This window comes from Salvelinus fontinalis, chromosome 28 (assembly GCF_029448725.1).
Source record: "Salvelinus fontinalis isolate EN_2023a chromosome 28, ASM2944872v1, whole genome shotgun sequence".
NCBI lineage: Eukaryota > Metazoa > Chordata > Actinopteri > Salmoniformes > Salmonidae > Salvelinus > Salvelinus fontinalis.
Genome location: NC_074692.1, coordinates 2,528,830 through 2,553,227, shown reverse-complemented (window position 1 = coordinate 2,553,227; position 24,398 = coordinate 2,528,830). Strand labels below are relative to the sequence as shown.

General features: G+C 41.9%; 2 protein-coding genes across 4 annotated transcripts; both read right to left on the bottom strand.

Moving 5' to 3' along the window:
• Positions 1 to 2,976: 2,976 nt before the first annotated feature.
• Positions 2,977 to 7,809, bottom strand: LOC129825953 (protein fem-1 homolog C-like). Of its 2 annotated transcripts, XM_055886119.1 has the most exons (3): positions 6,591 to 7,809; positions 6,266 to 6,379; positions 2,977 to 5,924 (listed from the first exon to the last, which is right to left on the bottom strand). In XM_055886119.1, the coding sequence occupies exons 1-3, from the start codon at positions 7,132 to 7,134 to the stop codon at positions 4,621 to 4,623; spliced, it is 1,962 nt and encodes a 653-aa protein (XP_055742094.1). In that variant the 5' UTR covers positions 7,135 to 7,809; the 3' UTR covers positions 2,977 to 4,620. The 2 variants fall into 2 exon arrangements, with proteins under 2 accessions (XP_055742094.1, XP_055742095.1); XM_055886120.1 differs by lacking the exon at positions 6,266 to 6,379.
• Positions 7,810 to 9,484: 1,675 nt separating this feature from the next.
• On the bottom strand, positions 9,485 to 12,514 carry LOC129825952 (transmembrane emp24 domain-containing protein 7-like). 2 transcript variants are annotated; one of them, XM_055886117.1, is made up of 4 exons: positions 12,413 to 12,514; positions 11,881 to 12,089; positions 11,537 to 11,782; positions 9,485 to 11,279 (listed from the first exon to the last, which is right to left on the bottom strand). In XM_055886117.1, exons 2-4 carry the CDS (start codon positions 12,046 to 12,048, stop codon positions 11,043 to 11,045), a joined length of 651 nt encoding a protein of 216 aa, XP_055742092.1. In that variant the 5' UTR covers positions 12,049 to 12,089; positions 12,413 to 12,514; the 3' UTR covers positions 9,485 to 11,042. The 2 variants fall into 2 exon arrangements, with proteins under 2 accessions (XP_055742092.1, XP_055742093.1); XM_055886118.1 differs by having other exon boundaries at positions 11,881 to 12,053; positions 12,413 to 12,503.
• Positions 12,515 to 24,398: the final 11,884 nt, after the last annotated feature.

The window sequence follows — 24,398 nt, the reverse complement described above, 5'->3', positions numbered from 1 at the left end:
TGGCCAAAAGTTTTGAGAATGACACAAATATAAATTTCTCACAAAGTCTGCTGCGTCAGTGTCGTTAGATATTTTTGTCAGATGTTACTATGGAATACTGAAGTATAATTACAAGCATTTCATAAGTGTCAAAGGTTTTTATTGGCAATTACCTAAGATGACGCAAAGAGTCAATATTTGCAGTGTTGACCCTTCGTTTTCAAGACTTCTGCAATCCACCCTGGCATGCTGTCAATTAACTTCTGAGCCACATCCTGATTGATGGCAGCCCATTCTTGCATAATCAATGCTTGGAGTTTGTCAGAAATTGTCGGTTTTTGTTTGTCCACCCGCCTCTTGAGGATTGACCACAAGTTCTCAAATGGGATTAAGGTCTGGGGAGTTTCAAAATATCGATGTTATGTTTCCCGAGCCACTTAGTTATCACTTTTGCCTTATGGCAAGGTGCTCCATCATGCTGGAAAAGGCATTGTTCGTCACCAAACTGTTCCTGGGATGGTTGGGAGAAGTTGCTCTCGGAGGATGTGTTGGTACCATTCTTTAATCATTGGCTGTGTTCTTAGGCAAAATTGTGAGTGACCCACTCCCTTGGCTGAGAAGCAACCCCACACATGAATGGTCTCAGGATGCTTTACTGTTGGCATGACACAGGACTGATGGTAGCGCTCACCTTGTCTTCTCCAGACAAGCTTTTTTTCCGGATGCCCCAAACAATCGGAAAGGGGATTCATCAGAGAAAATGACTTTACCCCAGTCATCAGCAGTCCAATCCCTGTACCTGTTGCAGAATATCAGTATGTCCCTGATGTTTTTCCTGGAGAGAAGTGGCTTCTTTGCTGTCCTTCTTGACACCAGGCCATCCTCCCAAAGTCTTTGCCTCACTGTGCGTGCAGATGCACTCACACCTGCCTGCTGCCATTCCTGAGCAAGCTCTGTACTGGTGGTTCCCCGATCCCGCAGCTGAATCAACTTTAGGAGATGGGCCTGGCACTTGCTGGACTTTCTTGGGCGCCCTGAAGCCTTCTTCACAACAATTGTTTCGCTCTCCTTGAAGTTCTTGATGATCCGATAAATGGTTGATTTAGGTGCAATCTTACTGGCAGCAATATCCTTGCCTGTGAAGCCGTTTTTGTGCAAAGCAATGATGACGGCACGTGTTTCCTTGCAGGTAATCATGGCTGACAGAGGAAGAACAATGATTCCAAGCACCACCCTCCTTTTGAAGCTTCCAGTCTGTTATTCGAACTCAATCAGCATGACAGAGTGATCTCCAGCCTTGTCCTCGTCAACACTCACACCTGTGTTAACGAGAGAATCCCTGACATGTCAGCTGGTCCTTTTGTGGCAGGGCTGAAATGCAGTGGAAATGTTTTTGGGGATTCAGTTAATTTGCATGGAAAAGAGGGACTTTGCAATTAATTGCAATTCATCTAATCACTCTTCATAACATTCTGGAGTATATGCAAATTGCCATCATACAAACTGAGGCAGCAGACTTTGTGAAAATAAATATTTGTGTCATTCTCAAAACTTTTGGCCAGGACTGTACATTAAAAGCACAGCATCCCGGAGTCACCTCTTCACTGTTGACGTCGAGACTGGTGTTTTGCGGGTTCTATTTAATGAAGCTGCCGTTGAGGACTTGTGAGGCCTCTGTTTCTCAAGCTAGACACTCTAATGTACTTGTCCTCTTGCTCAGTTGTGCACCGGGGCCTCCCACTCTTTCTATTCTGGTAAGGGCCAGTTTGCGCTTTTCTGTGAAGGGTGTAGTACACAGCGCTGTACCAGATCTTCAGTTTCTTGGCGATTTCTCGCATGGAATAGCCTTAATTTCTCAGAACAAGAATAGACTGACGAGTTACAGAAGAAAGTTATTTGTTTCTGGCCATTTTGAGCCTGTAATCAAACCCACAAATGCTGGTGCTTCAGATACTCAACTAGTCTAAATAAGGACAGTTTTATTGCTTCTTTAATAAGGACAGCAGTTTTCAGCTGTGCTAACAATTGCAAAAGGGTTTTCTAATGATCAATTAGCCTTTTAAAATGATAGAATTGGATTAGCTAACACAATGTGCCATTGGAACACAGGAGTGATGGTTATTGATAATGGGCCTCTGTACGCCTATGTCGATATTGCATTAAAAATATGCCTTTTCCAGCTACAATAGTCATTAACAATGTCTACACTGTATTTCATGTTATTTTAGTGGACAATTTTATTTGGCTTTTCTTTCAAAAACTAGGACATTTCGAAGTGACCCATAACTTTTGAACGGTACTGTACATATTACCTCAACTAACCGGTACCCCCGCACATTGACTCTGTACCGGTACCCCCCTGTATATAGCCTCGCTATTGTTATTTTACTGCTGCTCTTTAATTATTTGTAACTTATTTTTTACTTAACACTTATTTTTTTCTTACCTGCATTGTTGGTTAAGGGCTTGTAAGTAAGCATTTCACCTGTTGTATTCAGCGCATGTGACAAATACAATTTGATTTACTTCCATGCTTGACAGACTACAGCTTCTGCAAGTATGAACATGCGCAATCAACCAGACGTAGAAAACCACCTAGTTTCAGTTTTAAATTAGCACTTGAGAATATTCCAGAGACGAGTTAGCCTACTGTTCAGCAGAGTTGAGAAAAGTTGAAGAGATCAAACATGACAAAGAACCCCAAGTTGACACAACTCATGTTTTACACAAAGAAGATAGACAAGTTGAACAGTGAGAAATACAATAACATAACCAACCAAGGCCAGCTACACAGGCCTACTGTGAGTAACACTCTCTCACAATAGAGTAACACCCTACATGCATTACTCACCATGACTCAAAGGAACATCCAGTAACTGTGCAATATCTTTAACGTGCTGGGGAAAGAAAATTAGGTGTGTGCAGGGAAGTCACTACAAAAGTTCCATCCTGTTGCATAGCTATCTGGGGCTGAATCATAACACTGGGGCAATGAGGACAAGTGCAATACGGGTTTATTGTCAAATTGGTTCTTAAAATATTAACTTGATATATGTCACTTTGTCATATGAAGTCTTAAAGTCTGTTGTAATAAAGTGCAGAATTAAAGCAAGTTCCCTGGTGGAACTGTACATTTGCATGGTTCGGTCCTTAGCGAAATGTATTTCTAAAAATATGAAAAGCCCTTTAACCACATGAATAAAGCTAATGTGCAAGGTTATTTCACAAAGCTCAGCCCCACTGTACAAGGCCTCCCCTCTTTTCAATTAGAATACAATTGGACAAATATAAAGGTTTCACGTTTGGGTTAGTCAGAGCTCTGAAGCGTTTATACGATAATTGATATGCCGTACAAAGCTCAGATGTCAATGAATTTCCTGTAACCTCAAACTACATGCACGGCCATACTAGTATCCAACTAACCTATGTCTATTGTTTTTGTGCTCAGCTCACCATAGAACAAATCAGGTTCAAAAGGTCAATAACATGAAGCATAAGGGTTGCATACACTCCTACTCAAAATCTGCACACAATTACCTTTTACGGTTAACACCTGAAACCACGCAACACTAAAAATCAAACAGCATTCAGCAATTGTCACATCCCTCTTTGCTTAGTGTAACAAATGATGGAAACAAAGGAACAGGCAGTCACCACATATAATGCAAAATATTGCACAGACAAGTGCTAAACAGAACAGTCGCATATCATAGCCTGTGCATAGGAGGAATAAAGCACTTACGGTATTTGCAAACATTACCACTTCATAAAGCTTCATGGTTTTAATAGAGAAATTAGTTAATTCCATTACACTCAACTGCGCCGATACAAAACCATGACAACAGAACCATTGAATGAGAGCATAATGAATGTATGATTAAAGTTAAGAGTCCATATATTGGCAACATAGTAATGGAAAAAAAAGTCCCAGCATTCCACCATCTTTGCATAGATAGAAAGAAACAAAGAGATGGGGGCATGGAGAAATCTCTCAATGATATCTTAATAAATAGCATGGAAAATGTAGAAATTAGTAAGCTAAAAATATTGTGCATGCGCATATTTAAAAAATCTCCATCAGTTTGCCACAGAGCTATAAATGGGGGCTGCACTTCCTGATTTGCCCTATTTTTTCAGCCATGTACAGTGTGTAATTTGCTGATGGTCCCTAACTAGCCCCATAGAAATATCTAATGTCAAACCAAATTGGCCATGGGAATTACTATGGTTGCGTGCAGCTCTGCTCCAAATTGATGATTACTTGGTTGCTGCCAGCTGTGGGCAGGATTGAAATAAACCCAACCCGAAGAAAAAATGTTAGTGTACTCCTCATTCTGTGACATACTATTTTTTCCTATCATCTCGCAAATCTCAGTTTTGGACGAGACAGACGTTGACCAAAATTATCCTATTTACACTTTGTAGTCAATTTTGACACTACAATAAATGTTTGACTCATATCGATGCCACATAGGCTGTTTTCAAAACAAGAAGTTGCTTTTTAGGGGCAGTTGCTTTTTAATTCTGGCTTCGCAGGGGGGGTATGGGGGGTTCACACAATGTTCATCATGGACTTCAATAAAATCAAAAAGAGTGCACATGGGGTGAGGAGAATGGTGGCACACATGTCTTTAATAGTCATTATCTGTGGAGAAGCACAAAGGCCTCTAGCTTCTCTGGGATGTTGCCTCTGTAGCAGAGGCTGTGCTTGATGATAGCCCGCGCAGCCAGACACTGCAGGGTGGTGTGGTTGATGGGCTGGATCAGATTCTTGGCCATCTCCTTCTCGTCCAGCAGGTCGCAGGCTGTCTGCTTCAGGGAGTTGGTGCTGTCAAAGTGAGTTCCGCAGGCGATCAGCAGGTTCATGATGTCCGGGTGGTTGTTGGAGGCGGCCACATGCAAAGGGCTGTTGTTGTCCTCGTCGCGGCAGTTGACGTCCGCCCCACACTCCAGTAGGATAGAGGTGACCTGGAAAGAGGGGAACTTACAGACAGGATAGCGGCCCACGCAGGTGGTGTTCCTGTCCACGGCCAGGTGGAGCGGGCTGTAGCCATTCTTCCCGCAGGGCTGCAGCTTGAGGAACTTGTAGATGGTCTCCTTCTTGAAATGGTCCTGCTCCACGGTACAGGGGACCTTCTCCAGCAGGCAGATGAGATGCAGGATGATGGAGAGGGCCTTGCTGAGCTGAGCCAGGTCAGGCTGGGTTTGTTTCACCGCACGTTCAATCTCCAGCACGCTCTTACTGAGGATGCCCATGAGGTCGTTGAAGGAGACCGAAGTGCCCAGAAGGCCTTTAGCACGGTCCTGGAGCATGAAGGAGAATAGCTCAGCGAAGGACAGCAGGCTGCTGGCTGTCATGGGGCTGAGGGGGTCCAAGTTGCTCTGCTGCATGTCAAGGGCATACTTCCAAAGGTTAATGCAGCGCTCAAAATTCCCAGAGTCAGCGTATACAGCTCCCCGGTAGCGGATGTAGTAAGAGGTGTCGGGGTGGGAGGGGCCCAGGATGCGCTCTCTAATGAGCAGGGCCTGCATCCTCATCTCATCTGGGTCTGAGATCAGGCTGTCTAGCTCCTCCCCATTACTTACTTCCCTGGCATAGTCATAGGCCATGATCAACTGCTTTGGCTCTGCTTTGTTAAGAAATGTTTTGCTGTCACTGTATCTCAGGTCCATGGCCCTCTTCCAGTACTTTAATGCCCCAAGAAGATCCCTCTTTTTGTCCACAAAAGTAGCACCAAGCAGTTCGAGGGCATTTATCCTCTCCATGTGGTTTGTTTGCTGGTGTTGTGTCAGATAGTCAACAATGTTAGTGTGGCCAGTCACACTAGCAGACAGCAGTGGGGTCATTCCATAACCATCCTTCTCCATGGTGGCACCATATTTTAGCAGCATCTTCATTATCTCCAAGCTACCAGATTCAGCACAGTCATGTAATGCTGTGTTACCTGTGAAGAAAGAAATACTAATACATGTTTTGCAAACTGGAAACCATTTTTGCAGACATTCTAGCAATAAATAAATATATATTCAAATGTATATTCAAATTCATTGAAAGTAGATGTTTAAGTGAAGAGACAAAAAGGTTACATTTGCCACATTTCATAACTAAATATGTTTGTCAAATAACTTGGTAAGCAAATGTCTTCCCACATGCTTGCCTGTAACCCTTTCCCTCTACGAGTAGACCAGGGTGATGTAAGCAATGTGCCAATCTAAGCACCTGCCAAGGGGGTAAAATTCTCATGGATTGGGACAGATCTTGTGAGTGGGCTATTGCAAGGCTTACATTTATAACAGGCCTGGGTGGCATCACGTCCCCTAATTGGTTTAAACACAAATTCCTCCAGCTTGTTAGTTGACCTGATTAGATGTCCAAATGGAGGATTTACCTCAAGACTGTCTGAAAAAACATACACAGGTTTGGCAAATTGTATCAGACAAATGTGATCTGCATTTAACAGCATATTACTGAATGTTTCATCATTTTGGTTATGATCTGTCATGACATAACAGAGCAATGCACCTGCCAGGTACTAGGCCTTATCTCGTTGCTCAGGTAGACCCAGGGATATAAAATAAAGGGAAATAAACGTTTGAATGCGTGACCTCACCTTTAACACTTTTCCTGTTAACATCAGCGTCTTTCTCCAATAGATACTGGGCAATTTCCTTGTGTCCTTTGTAACACGAGATCATGAGGCATGTGTGACCATGTCTGTTTGCTACTTCCAGGTCTGCCTTGTGCTCTACCAGGTATTTGACAATGTCCAGATGCCCGTCGAAGCAAGCTGCTCTCAGGGGGGTGGAATTGGTGAGTGTTGTATTGTTCACAGAGGCACCGTGGCCAAGTAAAGATTGCACTACTTTCAGGTGTCCTGCTGCTGAGGCAGCCCATAGAGGGGGGGCACCTTCGATAGTCTCTCCATCAAAATTCACTGACCCCCCAACCTCAACGGGTGCGCAGCAACACTCCAAAAGATATTCCACTAAATCCAGGTGTCCGTATCTTGCAGCCATAAGCAAAGAGGTCCCACCGTTGATTTTCTCTGCCATTAATTTGGTAACCTCAACGCCAGTTTTGTTCTCCAAAAGTTTCTGAAGCAACCGTAGCTTGCCATCTCTGGCTGCATTGAACACCGCCGTTTGTAAATCCATTTATGCAGCTTTGTTCACGGACACAGTTGATTAAGACACGAGCGTCTTGATACAAGTATGTGGCAGGTGTTGAGCAGAAGCCTTTGTTTGTGGCGCTAGCTAGCCTTGAATAGTTTGGCACGCGATACTAGGTGACTAGCTAACTACGTATTGCTAAATTAGCCAAATGGGAGGCAGAAATCAGCCAGCTAGCGACTGGAAAACGTATATATTAACATTGGCATGTTCTGCTTTCCCCTCTTCTCGATTAAAAGTTTGTTGGCGACGGAAATATAGCTAACTTAATAACATTGGCTGGGTAGCTAGCTACGGCACTGCTCAACCAAATACCATGGGTGTAATCATTACGCAAAATCTGTTGCGAACCCGACAACTCCAAACGGGAACCGATAGTTTACTGGGCACATTCAGGTAGGTCCCGCCCTGTTCCTTTTGGTTGTTAAACGGTAAAAAGTTTGCGTAATGAATACATTCTAGGGGTGTAATCATTAGCAAAACAGTTGAAAAACATTACGTTTTGCAACTAAAACGAGTTTCTATTGGACAAATGCAGATAGATCCCTCCCTGTTTCGTCCCGTTCGCTTCCGTCTGAGAAACGTTTTGCAAAAGAATCGGCGTAATGAATACGCCCCAGCTAGGCGTGTTCAGTCTACGCTGTCCGACGTCCTTTTCAATTTCATTTCATCAAGCAGTTTTTTGGGGGGGGGGGGTTAGCCTTAATTCTGCATGTCATTTCCCCACAGAATCATGTGTAAATCGACGTATATCTAGATGTTTTATCCAGTTTAAATATCAAGAAATACGGTGAGGCCAGAACATCCGCCCCGCTTGGTATTTAATGTACAGCTACGCTAGCTAGCCAACATTGTCCAGCAGCCGAAGTCGTTTGAGATGCGTTCTTTTTCTTCGTTGATCAGCTTGTTGTGTTGTAAATTTTTCCCGCCCGTTAAATCGATCCCAGAGGGAATAACACAAGAAAATCTAGCTAGTATGGCTATTTTTCTATAATGTTCTTGGCGGGGGGCGGGCAAATTTGTCCACCCACCACACTGGTTAGATCATCACGACTCAATGGGCGGATTCGATTATGCCGAGGTGTGGGACACGTGACAGAAACGGGCAAAAACGGCGAGGGAGGAGCACTATTTCAAATCGAAAAGTAATCTGCAACTCAGAATCCTACTCAATACTCCAAATGCTTGGTTACGTCACATTTGTTTTGAGCAGATCTCGCCGTTTGGCTTTGAACGGGGCACATGTGGCTCACGCCCGGAGGCAGCCCGGTTCCAAAACAAATGTAATCAACTGTAACCCAGTGCACAATACGCCTACACGGACAGATTAATCGAGTCCCCTCATTTCCCAGAGTACACTGCTGTCAATTCGAAAACAATGCGTTTTTTTAATCTACTATTTATTGAAAAGGAAACCATCCAATCACATAGCTTGTATTCGCTTACGCAATAGCAGTTAAAGGCAAATTTTATTTTTTATTTTACCGTTATTTTACCAGGTAAATTGACTGAGAACACATTCTCATTTGCAGCAACGACCTGGGGAATAGTTACAGGGGAGAGGAGGGGGATGAATGAGCCAATTGTAAACTGGGGATTATTAGGTGACCATGATGGTTTGAGGGCCAGATTGGGAATTTAGCCAGGACACCGGGGTTAACACCCCTACTCTTACGATAAGTGCCATGGGATCTTTAATGACCTCAGAGAGTCAGGACACCGGTTTAACGTCCCATCCGAAAGACGGCACCCTACACAGGGCAGTGTCCCCAATCACTGCCCTGGGGCATTGGGATATTTTTTAGACCAGAGGAAAGAGTGCCTCCTACTGTCCCTCCAACACCACTTCCAGCAGCATCTGGTCTCCCATCCAGGGACTGACCAGGACCAACCCTGCTTAGCTTCAGAAGCAAGCCTGCAGTGGTATGCAGGGTGGTATGCTGCTGGCGATACCATACCCGACTCCATCAGTTTAGGAGATGAGCAAGATGTCATTACAGTTTTTGGGGTTTGTAGTGAATAAAATTGGCATCTGCGCATAAAACTGTATTAAACGAATAATAACATATTTGTACACTATTGTAAAGTGGCTGTTCCACTGGATGTCATAAGGTGAATGCACCAATTTGTAAGTCGCTCTGGATAAGAGCGTCTGCTAAATGACTTAAATGTAAATATTTGCATATCCTTACAGGCAGATGGTGATTGCATTGCATATATTTTGTTGGCTACAACCACCTCCTGGAGGTTGAGTGAACAATGTACAGAGGATGTTTTTTTTTTCTGTGATCAATTATTTGATAAACAAGCACCGAGTGTGTATATAGAATCAAGATTAATTTGAGAAAAAGTTTAATACTTTCTGCAGTTCTTGAAATCATCACATGACAATGTAATCATAAAATGTTTCATTACACATTTCTCAGTGTTGTATACAACCACACCTTTCATGATGTTCACAAGTGTACATGGCCCACAAGCTGTGTCCTTTGTAAAGAACAAAATTAAATACTTGTTGATCATTAGCAACCTGAGCAGTGAGTGGATTTTAAAGTATCAGCTATTCCTGATGATACTGATATATAATATTCTGCATCACAATATAGAGGTAATTGTCAAAATTAATGGAAACAAGTAAATGAGGGATACAAAGTATATTGAAAGCAGGCACTTCCACACAGGTGTGGTTCTTGAGTTAATTAAGCAATTAACATCCCATCATGCTTAGGGTCATCTTAAAAAATGCTGGGCAGACCATTATTTTGCCCCATAGGATGACAATGTACCCATCCACAGGGCACTGAATGGTTTGATGAGCATGAAAAACATATGCCATGGCCGTCTGTCACCCAATTGAACACTTGTGGGAGATTCTGGAGCGGCATCTGAGGAAGCATTTCCACCACCAACAAAACACTAAATTATGGAATTTCTCATGGAAGAATGTTGTCGCATCCCTCCAATAAGGTTCCAGACACTTGTAGAATCTGCCATGGTGCATTGAAGCTGTTCTAGCTTGTGGTGGCCCAATGCTCTATTAAGACACTTTGTTGTCTCCTTTATATTGGCAGTTGCCTGTAAATGCTATCTATTTATGTGGCTCAGTTTATTCATTGATTGAATATTGAAGGTCTGACAATGGGTTTACCAGAATGTTTATTAAGCTATGCAAATAAGGAAACAATTCCTTGTACTACCAACAAGCTGATGACTGTGCAGAAACAATCATGAACAGTACGCAAACATATGACCACACACATGCCTAATATGAAATAAATTAAATAATTTTGTGCTTACACCAGCTTCATATTTATGTTTTAACCATATAAACCAAAACAAAACACCAGTTACAATAAAGAGATAGTTAAACTCCTAGTCAAGGTCCATCCACCCAAAACAACCTCTGCTTGCCACAAGCCTGTTGAGTGGAATCTCACATTAAAAACAAACCAATTGTTTACAACACAGAGTACTTTTGATTTGTTTGATATCACAACTTGAATCTAACAACCAAGTTTGAATTGTCATTACTAAGGAAGCGAGAACTGTGCACAAATTAAATTCTGCAACTATGATTTAATGTATCAAGTAGGTGTCAAATTAGAACTGCAAGACGGGCTACCAGTTTGTTCACATTATTCTGGTAAACAGTGTTGTAAACAACAATGACAATATGCCCCCACATGATAAATACGTTGTTGCATTTCCAACATTATTTGCTAGATTTTATTTAGATAATCCAGTGGGTTTTTAAAAGTAACTTCAAAGCCTGAACGTACCTTATCTAATTCTATGAATGGCATCTATAAAAAACATTCTGCCATGAACTGTTGTTGGTGGCGTTGGATCTGAAGTCCCTTGTGGAGGTGACCGGGATGAGATGCTGTGGGATGTTAGGATCCAACACGCGTGGTGGTGGTCTTCCTGTCAGAAAAGAAGCTTCTCAGCAAGACCACCTGGCTGATGCTGACTACCAGCAAAATGAAGGCCTCCCCAATGGACCAGAAAGCCACTCTTGTGTTAAGGTCCTCGGCACGGCTGCGTCCCTGAGCCTCCCGCAGACGGAAATGTGTCTGATAGTCAATGACCGATTTCAGGGCCTCATGAATGGACACGCAGGCAGACTCCATCTGAAACAGGTATTTACAGGCTTAAAAAAGGCATACAAGATCCCTGTATGGTTTGACATGCAAGCAGTGCAAATAACAAGAAATCTATGCCTATGCACACTGTTCTTTCCATTATGTTTCTGCCAATTGGGGAAAACTGAAATCCAATAGCATTTAATTCTGTTGTAAAGAATTAACAGATTGTTTTGATTGAACTGCCATATTGAATATTGCACAGAAAAACACCTCTCAGCAATAGTCATCAACAACAGACCTACCTGGGTTAAAGCAGTGACCCTGTTCTCATTGGGGAAAAGTGGGGGATCCTCTCCAACTTGGAAATCGAAGTAGACGGTCTTATGCGTGAAGGTGGAAAACTCATTGCTGAAGCAGAACTTATATGTTCCGTTCTTGGCAGCCGTGAATGTAAAGCTGTCATACTGCTTCTTCATTTCTTTGTAAAGAACAGTACCATCTGCATCCTCTAGACGACAGTCAACATCGTAATGCCCGCCAGTGACAACCTAGAGAGAAAATATTTTGTTTAAAATACAGCCTAGCAATTTAGCTATAGTTATTCCCATAACTCCATGTCATAATGTGAGGGCCTCAATCAACTTACCTGGAACTCAAGTGTACACTTGGTGCCAATGGTAATATCTTCATAGAAACACTGTTTTGCGTTATCTGGAAGCTCAAACGTAAGCTCGGAGCCAAACGTCCAACCACAGAGCAGGTGGGCCCAAAGAACCTGCACCAACACTCGTATGGTACCATGATAGCTGTACATCGTGGCTGGTGGAAGAGTGGTAATCTGATATAGCTGTGAACCTGCAAACCAATACTATTTCTAGATCACTTCAAACAAATATCTAAATAAGAAAAACGTATACATTGACATGTGAACTAACAACATATGACTGAAATGGAATGGTCTACAGACCAAAAGCGGAATTCACAATTGACTAGCTTGATACGCTAATTTAGATAGCTAGCTGACATGGCCGATTGATTTGCAATCTGTTTTTATTAGAATTTGAGTTGGCAAGATTTACAATGAACAATTACAATAATTTATTGTACACATATTTTAAGTCATCGTCGAATAGCATGCTATTTTAGTTCAATATTGTGATTAATTTCAAGCTACTCACTTTAGATCCCTCATCCGGATGAAAGTAGCTACTAGGAGACGTAGCATCAACGAATCACCCCATTGGCTAACATGAAATGGGCCCGCCTCCGTTCTTCTACCATTGGTCAGAATTATCGGAGGACGCACTATAACAGGAGGTGCGTTCAGTTTGCTTGAACGTTTGCTACCTTGCGAGACGGTTTGTACTGTACGACACGTTTCCCCAATACGTTTTTGAACATGATTTGACGTACGTTTGCTGGGTGTGGCTTGAAGCAATGAGTGACATTTAAAGGGCAGCTGCCACGCTGACAGCGTTGCCCAATCCCTCCCCGTTTTGCAACGGGTCGTTCGTTACAGCACCGTTTCCGTTCAATAAAACGTTCCAGAACGTAAACAATTACGGAACGCAGCCAAGGTCATAGCTAGAAGCTTTTGTCAAATTAACTTCGAATTATTTTTGCACTTTAGCTAACCCTAACCCCTTTCCTAACCTTAACATAATTATCCTAACCTGCTAATTGGACAAAAGCTGTAGCAATTCTAGCTATGACCCCCCCCCCCCCCACACACACACACACACACACACACACTACAGTCTTGTTACTGTTAAATTTGTCAATATCACTTCGCTTGCAAATCAAATACTTGTCAATGTTTGTCAGATTTTTGTAAACCCACCAGACTAACATTTGAATAAACCATGTGATCCCTTGTGGTGTCACTTACCATAGGTCCTACCTAAGGCCCAAAGGGAATTTGACTAACAACTGATACCAGGGTCAGATTATTCTTCCAATCTACCTACAGCTACATACCTCGGCTACTAAACACATACTTTGACCACACATTCATAGCAACAGGAAGTAGGGGTTTGATGGTGCTGCAGCACCCCCTGAAAAATCTGTATAAAAAAAACACTCACCAAAGTAGTAGACTGGCCCTTTACCAGTCCTGTACTAGCAGACAGATATAGCCATCTGTTGCTCTGGCCAACATTTGTTTGTTGTAAAAAAAGAAATCCGTCCCTCTTAACAGGACTGGCCCTGTCAATCAACCTTCACAACTCTGTTCATTCAAACAATCAGGGCGCTTGGACACACTCCAGGGCTCAGCCACACACCTCAAGTTAGAGAGCATGTTCACCTCAGGCCCAGCTCCAAAAAGGGCTTAGCCCTTCATTTGAAACTTGTGCCCACTCAGTTTTAGTTTCACGTTCCTATATAAAAATAGCAAAAAAGTTCAAATGATTGAGTGACAGGTTGGTGTGAAATTTGTATCTCTGCATCAGCACAATGGTGGACAGTACAGTAGGAGGGCTATGGAAAGCCCGAGTGGCAGTTAGGTATTTATTTATTTATTTAGTCAGTTAAGAACAAATTCTTGTTTTACAATGACAGCCTACCCCAGCCAAACCCAGACGACACTGGGCCAATTGTGCGCCATCCTATGGGACTTCCGATCATGGCCGGTTGTGACACAGCCTGGGATCAAATCAGGGTCTGTAGGGACACCTCAAGCACTGAGATGCAGTGCCTTAGACCGCTGCGCCACTCGGGAGTAAAGGTATGACTCTGTAGGGTTTCCATAAACGCGGGAAAAAACGCTTCTCATCTTTGGTAGGCTAAGTGAATAACAACGTGATACGCCTCTGCCTGTAAAATTATATTATTTATAAGGGCGGGGTCAAGTTTATAGTTGAAGCTGCTTCACTCAACTCTGCCTCACGCCCCATCACTATAGAGTTTAGTTAGCTTAGCTTAGCTATCAAAGCGTTGGTGTTATTAGCCTTTACCTATTTAGCTAGCACAAACCAGCTAAGCTGCCACAATGGGTATCAGAAATTGGCTTTGCCAAAGTACCCAAACATAGTCTAAGGAGAAGGGGACACCTGGCTACTGTGTCAGTGGTTGTTAAAAGTTGTGACAGCATTGTGAAGTTCCTCTCTGACATCGAATGCACGTGTTCGTACAACACAGAAGTAGAGTCACTCGAGGCTACAGGGCCACTGAAGGCGGTGACTGACCCAGGCTTTGTTACGGCCACCATGGTACACAGAATCCTCAGTCTTCTCGATCCTCCAAACAAATGACTCCAGGCAAAAGCAACCAATCTTTACACTGGAGTCAAAGTGGTCCGCATTGCGTTGGAGTGCATTGAGAAGCTGAGGCACAGTGCAGTGGCACCACCAGCTCCAAGCAAACTACAACGTTATCTAAGTAAAATCTCCAGCAATACATGGTGGACAGTACAGTAGGCCAGCAGGAAAGAGGAGAAGAGACTGTGTAATAGACTGTACTTCAACACGTTTGATGCTGTCATTGGTGAATTGTCAGAACACAACACCCAATTGGTGGAGGCCCTGTGTGCCGCTTGACCCAGAGAGCCATGACTTTCTAGATGTGAAAAAGGTGAAACCAGTGCTGGATCTAAGCAAACAGATTTGGTGCTAGCTGAGTTTAGTGTTGCTTGCCAGTTTTTGCAGACTGAAATCGCCAGCTCCAATGAGGACAAATGGATCCCACTTGATATCCTGCAACAATTCTCTGGGCCTCTCTCCGCTATGCCGACCATGCTTACGGCACTGAAACATGTATTGACTTTTGGGGCGTCCACAGCTACATGCGAGAACTCATTTTCCACTTTGACAAACGGGTTCAGTCAGCACAGAAGAAGCATGCTCAACTAATCCAATTGGCATTTGAGGGAAATCTGGAACTAAGGAAGTTCCACAGAGCATCAAGGAGGCTGCAACTCTTCTGAAAAGGTAAGAAACAATCTAGCTGGTTGGTTTTCCTCTAAATCTTGGTGGTATAACCAGTGGCGTCATTTCAATAAAACCTAGGGTATGGAATGGCAAAATAACTTCTCTAGCCAGCCTATGTTTAAAACGGCTTTGCTTTATTGTGTAGGGCACTGTCCATGGTGCTGATAGAGCGCAATGGAGTTTTCACGCCAACCTGTCACTTCTTGGTCAAAAGCAGTCAATGGTCTCAGCATTTGAACTTTTATGTGTATTGTGGTATAGTGTGATATAAGCAGAATTCAAAATAATTACAATGCAAGAACCCAAATGACACCCCTGGGTATAGCGACATGTCGGTATGTTTCATCATAGAAATAGATACCATCTATTATGGTTTTCTTGGAAGCCTATTAGTTTTTGTGGTTATAAATGGAACTGTACGTATTCGAAACGTGCTTATGGTAGGCTGGCATTGCTTAATTAATTACGTAGGTTGAATTTGATCCACAGAAGTGTATTGTGCCATATCACAATGTTGCTGTACTCATGAGTGGCATGATTTTTCATGTTTGAAGCGGGCCTACAGGCCTACTTTTTTGGCAAGACAGCTGCATCTCACTGTAGTAGGCTGTCGGCTGTTTTGGTTATTTGAATCGCCATTCGCTTTTTCTTTAATGTATTTGTTTACTGTTAATGTAACTAGCCTAAATACAGATTGTGTCACCGATAAAAACATTTGCTTACTAGGCCTACGTGGTACTGGGTACTGGTGAGAACGGGCTTGTGGTATTGACTGGAGTGGAATGGGTGGAATGACGTCAAATACATCAAACACATGGTTTCCAGGTGTTTGATGCCATTCCATTTGCTCTGCTCCGGCCATTATAATTAGTCATTTTCCCCTCAGCAGCTTCCTGAAGTTACGGCTGCATTCACATACACTGTTTGTAATAGGTGATTTACAGCATTTGTGTTGTAGCCTATATTCATTACCAAAAGTGTGTAGAGCGCTGTCCATTGTGCTGATACAGCGCAGCGGAGATCGGCAACAGATTACGTGCCAACCTGTTACTTCAAAAGCACTCAATCAATGGTCTCGGAGTCTCTGCATTTGAACTTTGTTTATTGTGGTACAGTGTGATATACAGTGCCTTCGGAAAGTATTCAGACCCCTTGACTTTTTCCAGATTTTGTTAGGTTACAGCCTTGTTTTAAAATTGATTAAATTATTTCCCCGCCTCGTCAATTTACACACAGTACCCCATAATGACAAAGCAAAAACAAGTTTTTAGAAATGTTTGCTAATTTATGAAAATAAAAAATATATCACATTTACATAAGCATTCAGACCCTTTACTCACTACTTTATTGAAGCACCTTTGGCAGCGATTACAGCCTCGAGTCTTCTTGGGTAGGATGCTACAAGCTTGGCACACCTGTATTTAAAAATATATATATATTTCACCTTTATTTAACCAAGTTGAGAACAAGTTCTCATTTACAATTGCGACCTGGCCAAGATAAAGCAAAGCAGTTCGACACATACAACAACATAGAGTTACACATGAAGTGAAACAAACATACAGTCAATAATGCAGTAGAAAAAGAAGTCTATATACAATGTGAGCAAATGATGTGAGATAAGGGAGGTAAAGGCAAAAAAAGGCCATGGTGGCGAAATAAATACAATATAGCAAGTAAAACACTGAAATGGTAGATTTGCAGTGGAAGAATGTGCAAAGTAGAAATAATGGGGTGCAAAGGAGCAAAATAAATAAATACAGTAGGGGAGAGGTAGTTGTTTGGGCTAAATTATAGATGGGCTATGTACAGGTGCAGTAATCTGTGAGCTTCTCTGACAGCTGGTGCTTAAAGCTAGTGAGGGAGATAAGTGTTTCCAGTTTCAGAGATTTTTGTAGTTCGTTCCAGTCATTGGCAGCAGAGAACTGGAAAGGAGAGGCAGCCAAAGGAGGAATTGGCTTTGGGGGTGACCCAGACAGGAAGACCACATCAGTGACTCAACCCACTCAAGTGACGCACCCCTCCTAGGGACGGCATGGAAGAGCACCAGTAAGCCAGTGACTAAGTCCCTGTAATAGGGTTAGAGAATCCCAGTTGAGAGAGGGGAACCGGCCAGGGAGAGACAGCAAGGGCGGTTCGTTGCTCCAGTGCCTTTCCGTTCACCTTCACACTCCTGGGCCAGACTCAATCATAGGACCTACTGAAGAGATGAGTCTTCAATGAAGACTTAAAAGTTGAGACCGAGTCTGCGTCTCTCACATGGGTAGGCAGACCATTCCATAAAAATGGAGATCTATAGGAGAAAGCCCTGCCTCCAGCTGTTTGCTTAGAAATTCTAGGGACAGTTAGGAGGCCTGCGTCTTGTGACCGTAGCGTACGTGTAGGTATGTACGGCAGGACCAAATAGGAAAGATAGGTAGGAGCAAGCCCATGTAATGCTTTGTAGGTTAGCAGTAAAACCTTGAAATCAGCCCTTGCCTTAACAGGAACCCAGTGTAGAGAGGCTAGCACTGGAGTAATATGATAAAAAAAAATTGGTTCTAGTCAAGATTCTAGCAGCTGTGTTTAGCACTAACTTCTCTGCGCTACGGATCCCTTTAGCGGGATCATTTTCCTAAACAACCGCTGAATTGCAGGCAAAATATTACAAAAAATATTTATAATCATGCAATCATAAGTAAAATATACCAAAACACAGTTTAGCTTGTTGTTAATCCGTCAGATTTTTAAAATATGCTTTACAGCGAAAGCAATCCAAGCTTTTGTGAGTGTATCAATCAATGCTAGAACAGCTATCCCCAAATTAGCATGGTCACGAAAGTCAGAAAAGCAATAAAATGAATCGCTTACCTTTGATAACCTTCGGATGTTTGCACTCACGAGACTCCCAGTTACACAATAAATGTTCTTTATGTTCGATAAATATTACTTTTATAACAAAAAAACGCCAATTGGGTTGCGCGTTATGTTCAGAAAACCACAGCCTCGTTCCATTCGATGAAAATTCCAAAAAGTATCCGTAATATTCGTAGAAACATGTCAAATGTTTTTTATAATCAATCCTCAGGTTGTTCTTAACATACATAATCGATAATATTTCAACCGGACCGTAACCTATTCAATAAAAGAGAGAAAAGAAAATGGAGAGCTACCCCTCTTGCGCGCAGGAACTAATCAAAGGACACCTGACTAGTTTTGAAAAATCTCGCTCATTTTTCAAAATAAAAACCTGAAGCTATGTCTAAAGCCTGGTCACAGCCCGAGGAAGCCATTGGAAAAGGAATCTGGTTGATACCCCTTTAAATGAAAGAAAGACGGGAAATGAAACACAGATAAAAAAAATAAAAAATCACTTCCGGGTTAGATTTCCTCAGGTTTTCGCCTGCAAAATCTGTTTTGTTATACTCACAGACAATATTTTGACAGTTTTGGAAATTTTGGAGTGTTTTGTATCCTAATCTGCAAATTATATGCACATTCTACGATCTGGACCTGAGAAATAGTCCGTTTACCTTGGGAACGTTATTTTAAAAAATTTAAAAAAATCTGCCCCCTAGCGTCAAGAGGCTAACTGAAGTTTACTTTGTGCTTTATCTGGGTAGCCGGAAAGTAGAGCATTGCAGTAGTCTAACCTAGAAGTGACAAAAGCATCGATTAATTTTTCTGCATCATTTTTGGACAGAAAGTTTCTGATTTTTGCAATGTTACGTAGATGGGATAAAGCTGTCCTTGAAACAGTTATTCCAGAGTAATGCCGAGGTCCTTCACAGTTTTATTTGAAACGACTGTACAACCATTAAGATTGTCAGATTCAACAGAAGATCTCTTTGTTTCTTGGGACCTAGAACTAGCATCTCTGTTTTGTCCGAGTTTAAAAGTAGAACATTTGCAGCCATCCACTTCCTTATGTCTGAACGCACAGGCTTCCAGCGAGGGCAATTTTGGGGCTTCCCCATGTTTCATCGAAATGTACAGCTGTGTGTCATCTGCATAGCAGTGAAAGTTAACATTATGTTTCTGAATGACATCACCAAGAGGTCAAATATATAGTGAAAACAATAGTGGTCCTAAAACGGAACCTTGAGGAACACCGGAATTTACAGTTGTTTTGTCAGAGGACAAACCCTCCACAGAGACAACCTGATATCTTTCCGAGAGATTCGATCTAAACCAGGCCAGAACTTGTCTGTGTAGACCAATTTGGGTTTCCAATCTCTCTAAAAGAATGTGGTGATCGATGGTATCAAAAGCAGCACTAAGGTCTAGGAGCTCAAGGACAGATACAGAGCCTCTGTCTGACGCCATTAAATCGTCCTTTACCACCTTCACAAATGCAGTCTCAGTGCTATGATGGGGTCGAAAACCAGACTGAAGCGTTTCGTATACATTGTTTGTCTTCAGGAAGGCAGTGAGTTGCTGCGCAACAGCTTTTTCAAACTTTTCGAGAGGAATGGGAGATTCGATATAGGCCGATTAGTTATTTATATTTTCTGGGTCAAGGTTTTGCTTTTTTCTCAGAGGCTTTATTACTGCCACTTTTAGTGAGTTTGGTACACATCCGGTGGATAGAGAGCCATTTATTATGTTCAACATAGGAGGGCCAAGCACAGGAAGCAGCTCTTTCAGTAGTTAGTTGGAATAGGGTCCAGTATGCAGCTTGAAGGTTTAGAGGCCATGATTATTTTCACCATTGTGTCAAGAGATATAGTACTAAAACACTTAAGTGTCTCCCTTGATCCTAGGTCCTGGCAGAGTTGTGCAGACTCAGGACAACTGAGCTTTGGAGGAATATGCAGATTTAAAGAGGAGTCCGTAATTTGCTTTCTAATGATCATGATCTTTTCCTCAAAGAAATTCATGCATTTATCACTGCTGAAGTGAAAGCCATCCTCTCTTGGGGAATGCTGCTTTTTAGTTAGCTTTGCGACAGTATCAAAAATAAATTTTGGATTATTCTTATTTTCCTCAATTAAGTTGGAAAAATAGGATAATTGAGCAGCAGTGAGGGCTCTTCAATACTGCACGGTACTGTCTTTCCAAGCTAGTCGGAAGACTTCCAGTTTAGTGTGGCGCCATTTCCGTTCCAATTTTCTGGAAGCTTGCTTCAGAGCTCGGGTATTTTCTGTATACCAGGGAGCTAGTTTCTTATGACAAATGTTTTTGGTTTTTAGGGGTGCAGATGTATCTAGGGTATTGCGCAAGGTTAAATTGAGTTCCTCAGTTAGGTGGTTAACCTGTTTGGCGTGCAAGCCCGACGTCGGTACACTTATGACAACAGCCAGCTCAAAGTGCAGAGCGCGAAATTCAAAAGATATTTTTTTTAAATATTTAACTTTCACACATTAACAAGTCCAAGACACCAGATGAAAGGTACACATCTTGTGAATCAAGCCAACATGTCCGATTTTTAAAATATTTTACAGGGAAGACACAATATGTAAATCTATTAGCTAACCACGTTAGCAAAAGACACCACTATTTTGACTCCATCAGTTTTTTACTACATCAGTAGCTATCACAAATTCGACCAAATAAAGATATAAATAGCCACTAACCAAGAAACAACTTCATCAGATGACAGTCTGATAACATATTTGTTGTATAGCATATGTTTTGTTAGAAAAATTTGCAGATTTCAGGTATAAACCATAGTTTACATTGCAGCTACAGTCAGAAATTGCACCGAAAGCAGACAGAAAATTACAGACACCAACGCCAAATAACTAAATACTCATCATAAAACATTTCTGAAAAATACATAGTGTACAGCAATTGAAAGACAGGCATCTTGTGATTCCAGACAATATTTCCGATTTATCAAGTGTTTTACAGCGAAAACACAATATAGCGTTATATTAGCTTAGCACAATAGCAAACGTAACAACAGCATTGATTCAAGGCAAAAATAGCTATAACGTATAAACCACCAAAATATATTAATTGTTTCACTAACTTTCTCAGAATTCTTCAGATGACAGTCCTGTAACATCATATTACACAATGCATATAGAGTTTGTTCGAAAATGTGCATATTTAGCGGCACAAATCGTGCTTAGACAATGAGAATAGTGTCCATAACGTCAAGCAATCTGTCCGGCGCCATCTTGTAAAGGCACCTTTTCTTATCGAAAACTATTCATAAACTTGACTAAAAAAACACAGGTTGGACAGCAATTGAAAGACAAATTAGTTCTTAATGCACTTGCTGAATTACATTTTTAAAATTAACCTTACTGCGCAATACAGGCTGCGATAACGCAAGGTGTCATAGGAAAATTGTTCTAAGTCCAGTTCTGTTTCACCCACAGATTTAATTCAAACGGTTTTAGAAACTAGAGAGTGTTTTCTATCCAATAGTAATAATAATATGCATATTGTACGAGCAAGAATTGAGTACGAGGCCTTTTTGAAATGGGCACCTTTTATCTGGCTACTCAATACTGCCCCTTGAGCCCAAAGAGGTTAACTGATTTTTGTACTCTGACGTCATTGGGTAGGCGGGGGGAGTCTGGAAGGGCATTCAGGAAGCTTTGGGTTGTCCGAGAATTTATTGCCTGACTTTGATGATCCTTGTTTGGGGTCTGAGCAGATTATTTGTTGCGATTGCAAACGTTCTAAAATGGTGGTCCGATAGTCCAGGATTATGAGAAAAAACATTAAGATCCACAACAGTTATTCCACGGGACAAAACTAGGTCCAGAGTATGACTGTGGCAGTATTTCTTCACATTATAAGCACAGCAATGCGCACACGGCAGTAAGTTATAAGCGGGAATGTTCCATTAGCAGAAAAACACCATTCTCAAAAGTGACCACAAACGCGATTATGCATGTAATGCTTTTATTATAAAGGGGCATTTTTATGGTGAAAATTATCTTCCTCAAACTTGTCACTCATGTGCTGCGTATGTATGCCAGGCTCTACACCCCTTGTAAAGCAGATTAATGTGCTTAATTTGAAGAAGTTATTTGGCCACTTTAGTTGTGATACAAACTTTATCAAAACATATAGGCCTATGGGCTAGGCTACATGTGGTGTGCGACCTTGATTTGAAAAATTCGCGAAAAAGCATGAACTGTTTCTTGCCTTAAGCTGGGCATCATTCATAAGTGATAATATATCATTCACAAGTGTTAGGCTCATATTGTCACCCATCACTATTATTGATTTAATATTGTCTTTACATACAGTACTGTCACATGTGCTCCCTCTCCGGCCTCTAGGTCACCAGGCTGCTGTTATGGCGCACACCTGTCACCATCGTTACACGCATCAGCGCGTTATGACACTCACCTGGACTCCATCACCTCCTTGATTACCTGCCCTTTATATGTCACTCCCTTTGGTTCCTTCCCCAGGCGTCATAATTTCTGTTTTATGTCTGTGTGCTGTTACTGTTTCTTGTTTTGCATTATGTTCCATTTATTTTATTAAAACACTCACTCCCTGAACTTGCTTCCCAACTCTCAGCGCACAATGTTACAGAATGAGGGATAAGGGAAGCATCAGGGAGTGTTTTTAAAAATGTATTTAAAACTTCTTAGGGCTGCAATCCCGGTAACGGGATCGATATGACAACAGCCAGTGAAAGTGCAGGGCGCCAAATTAAAAAAACAGAAATCTCATAATTAAAATTCCTCAAACATACATGTGTCTTATACCATTTTAAAGGTAATCTTGTTGTTAATCCCACCAAAGTGTCCGATTTCAAATATGCTTTTCAGCGAAAGCATCACAAACGATCACGTTAGGTCACACCAAACCACAATAAGCACAGCCATTTTTCCAGCCAAAGATAGGAGTCACAAAAAGCACAAATAGAGATAAAATGAATCACTAACCTTTGATGATCTTCATCAGATGACACTCATAGGACTTCATGTTACACAATAAATGTATGTTTTGTTTGATAAAGTTCATATTTATATAAAACAATCTGAGTTTACATTTGTGCGTTATATTCACTAGTTCCAAAAACATCCAGTGATTTTGCATAGCCACATCGTTTCAACAGAAATACTCATCATAAATGTAGATGATAATACAAATTATACACATGGAATTATAGATATACCTCTCCTTAATGCAAACGCTGTGTCAGATTTCAAAAAACTTTACGGAAAAAGCAAACCACGCAATAATCTGAGACGGCGCTCAGAACAATAGTCAAATTAGCCGCCATGTTGGAGTCAACAGAAACCAGAAGTTACATGATAAATGTTTCCTTACCTTTGATGATCTTCATCAGAATGCACTCCCAGGAGTCCCAGGTCCACAATAAATGCTTGATTTGTTCGATAATGTCCATCATTTATGTTCAATTAGCTACTTTTGTTAGCGCGTTTGGTAAACAATTCCAAAGTCACGAAGCGCGTTCCATAAAAGCTGACCAAATGTCCAAAAGTTCCGTAACAGTCAGTAGAAACATGTCAAACGATGTATTGAATCAATCTTTAGAATGTTGTTAACATAAATCTTGAATAACGATCCAACCGGAGAATTACATTGACTTCAGATGAGCGATAGAACAGAGCTCCCTCTTATGTGCACGAGCATGGTCAAGTCATGGCAGACTTGACTAATTCCTCTCTCATTCAGCCCCCCTTCACAGTAGAGGCATCAGACAAAGTTCTACAGGCTGTTGACATCTAGTGGAAGCCTCATTCATGAAAACTCATTCATATCTGCTGTGATTTCAATGGGATCTTGGTTGAAAATCGACCAGCCTAATAATTTCCACTTCCTGTTTGGATTTTTTCTCAGGTTTTTGCCTGTCATATAAGTTCTGTTATACTCACAGACATCATTCAAACAGTTTTAGAACCTTCAGAGTGTTTTCTATCCAATACTAATAATAATATGCATATTTTAGCAACTATGACTAAGGAGCAGGCCGTTTACTCTGGGAACCTCTGTGCACCTTTCATCCAAGCTACTCAATACTGCCTCTGCAGCCACAAGTACATTTGTTGTGTCAGAGTAATGACGTCGGGTCCGGGAACTGCTACAGGCTCTCATGCCTCAACCAGATCGCCAGGCTCCCCTGCCTCAGCCAGCTCATCGGGCTTTCATGCCTCTGCCAGATCACCAGGCTCCCCTGCTTCCACCGGCTCGTCAGGTTCTCATGCCTCAACCGATCTGTCAGGTTCCCGCGCCCCAGCTGACTCGACAGGTTCCCGTGCCTCAGATGGCGTGACAGGTTCTCGCGCATCTGCAGGGGTGACCGGTCCGCTCCTGA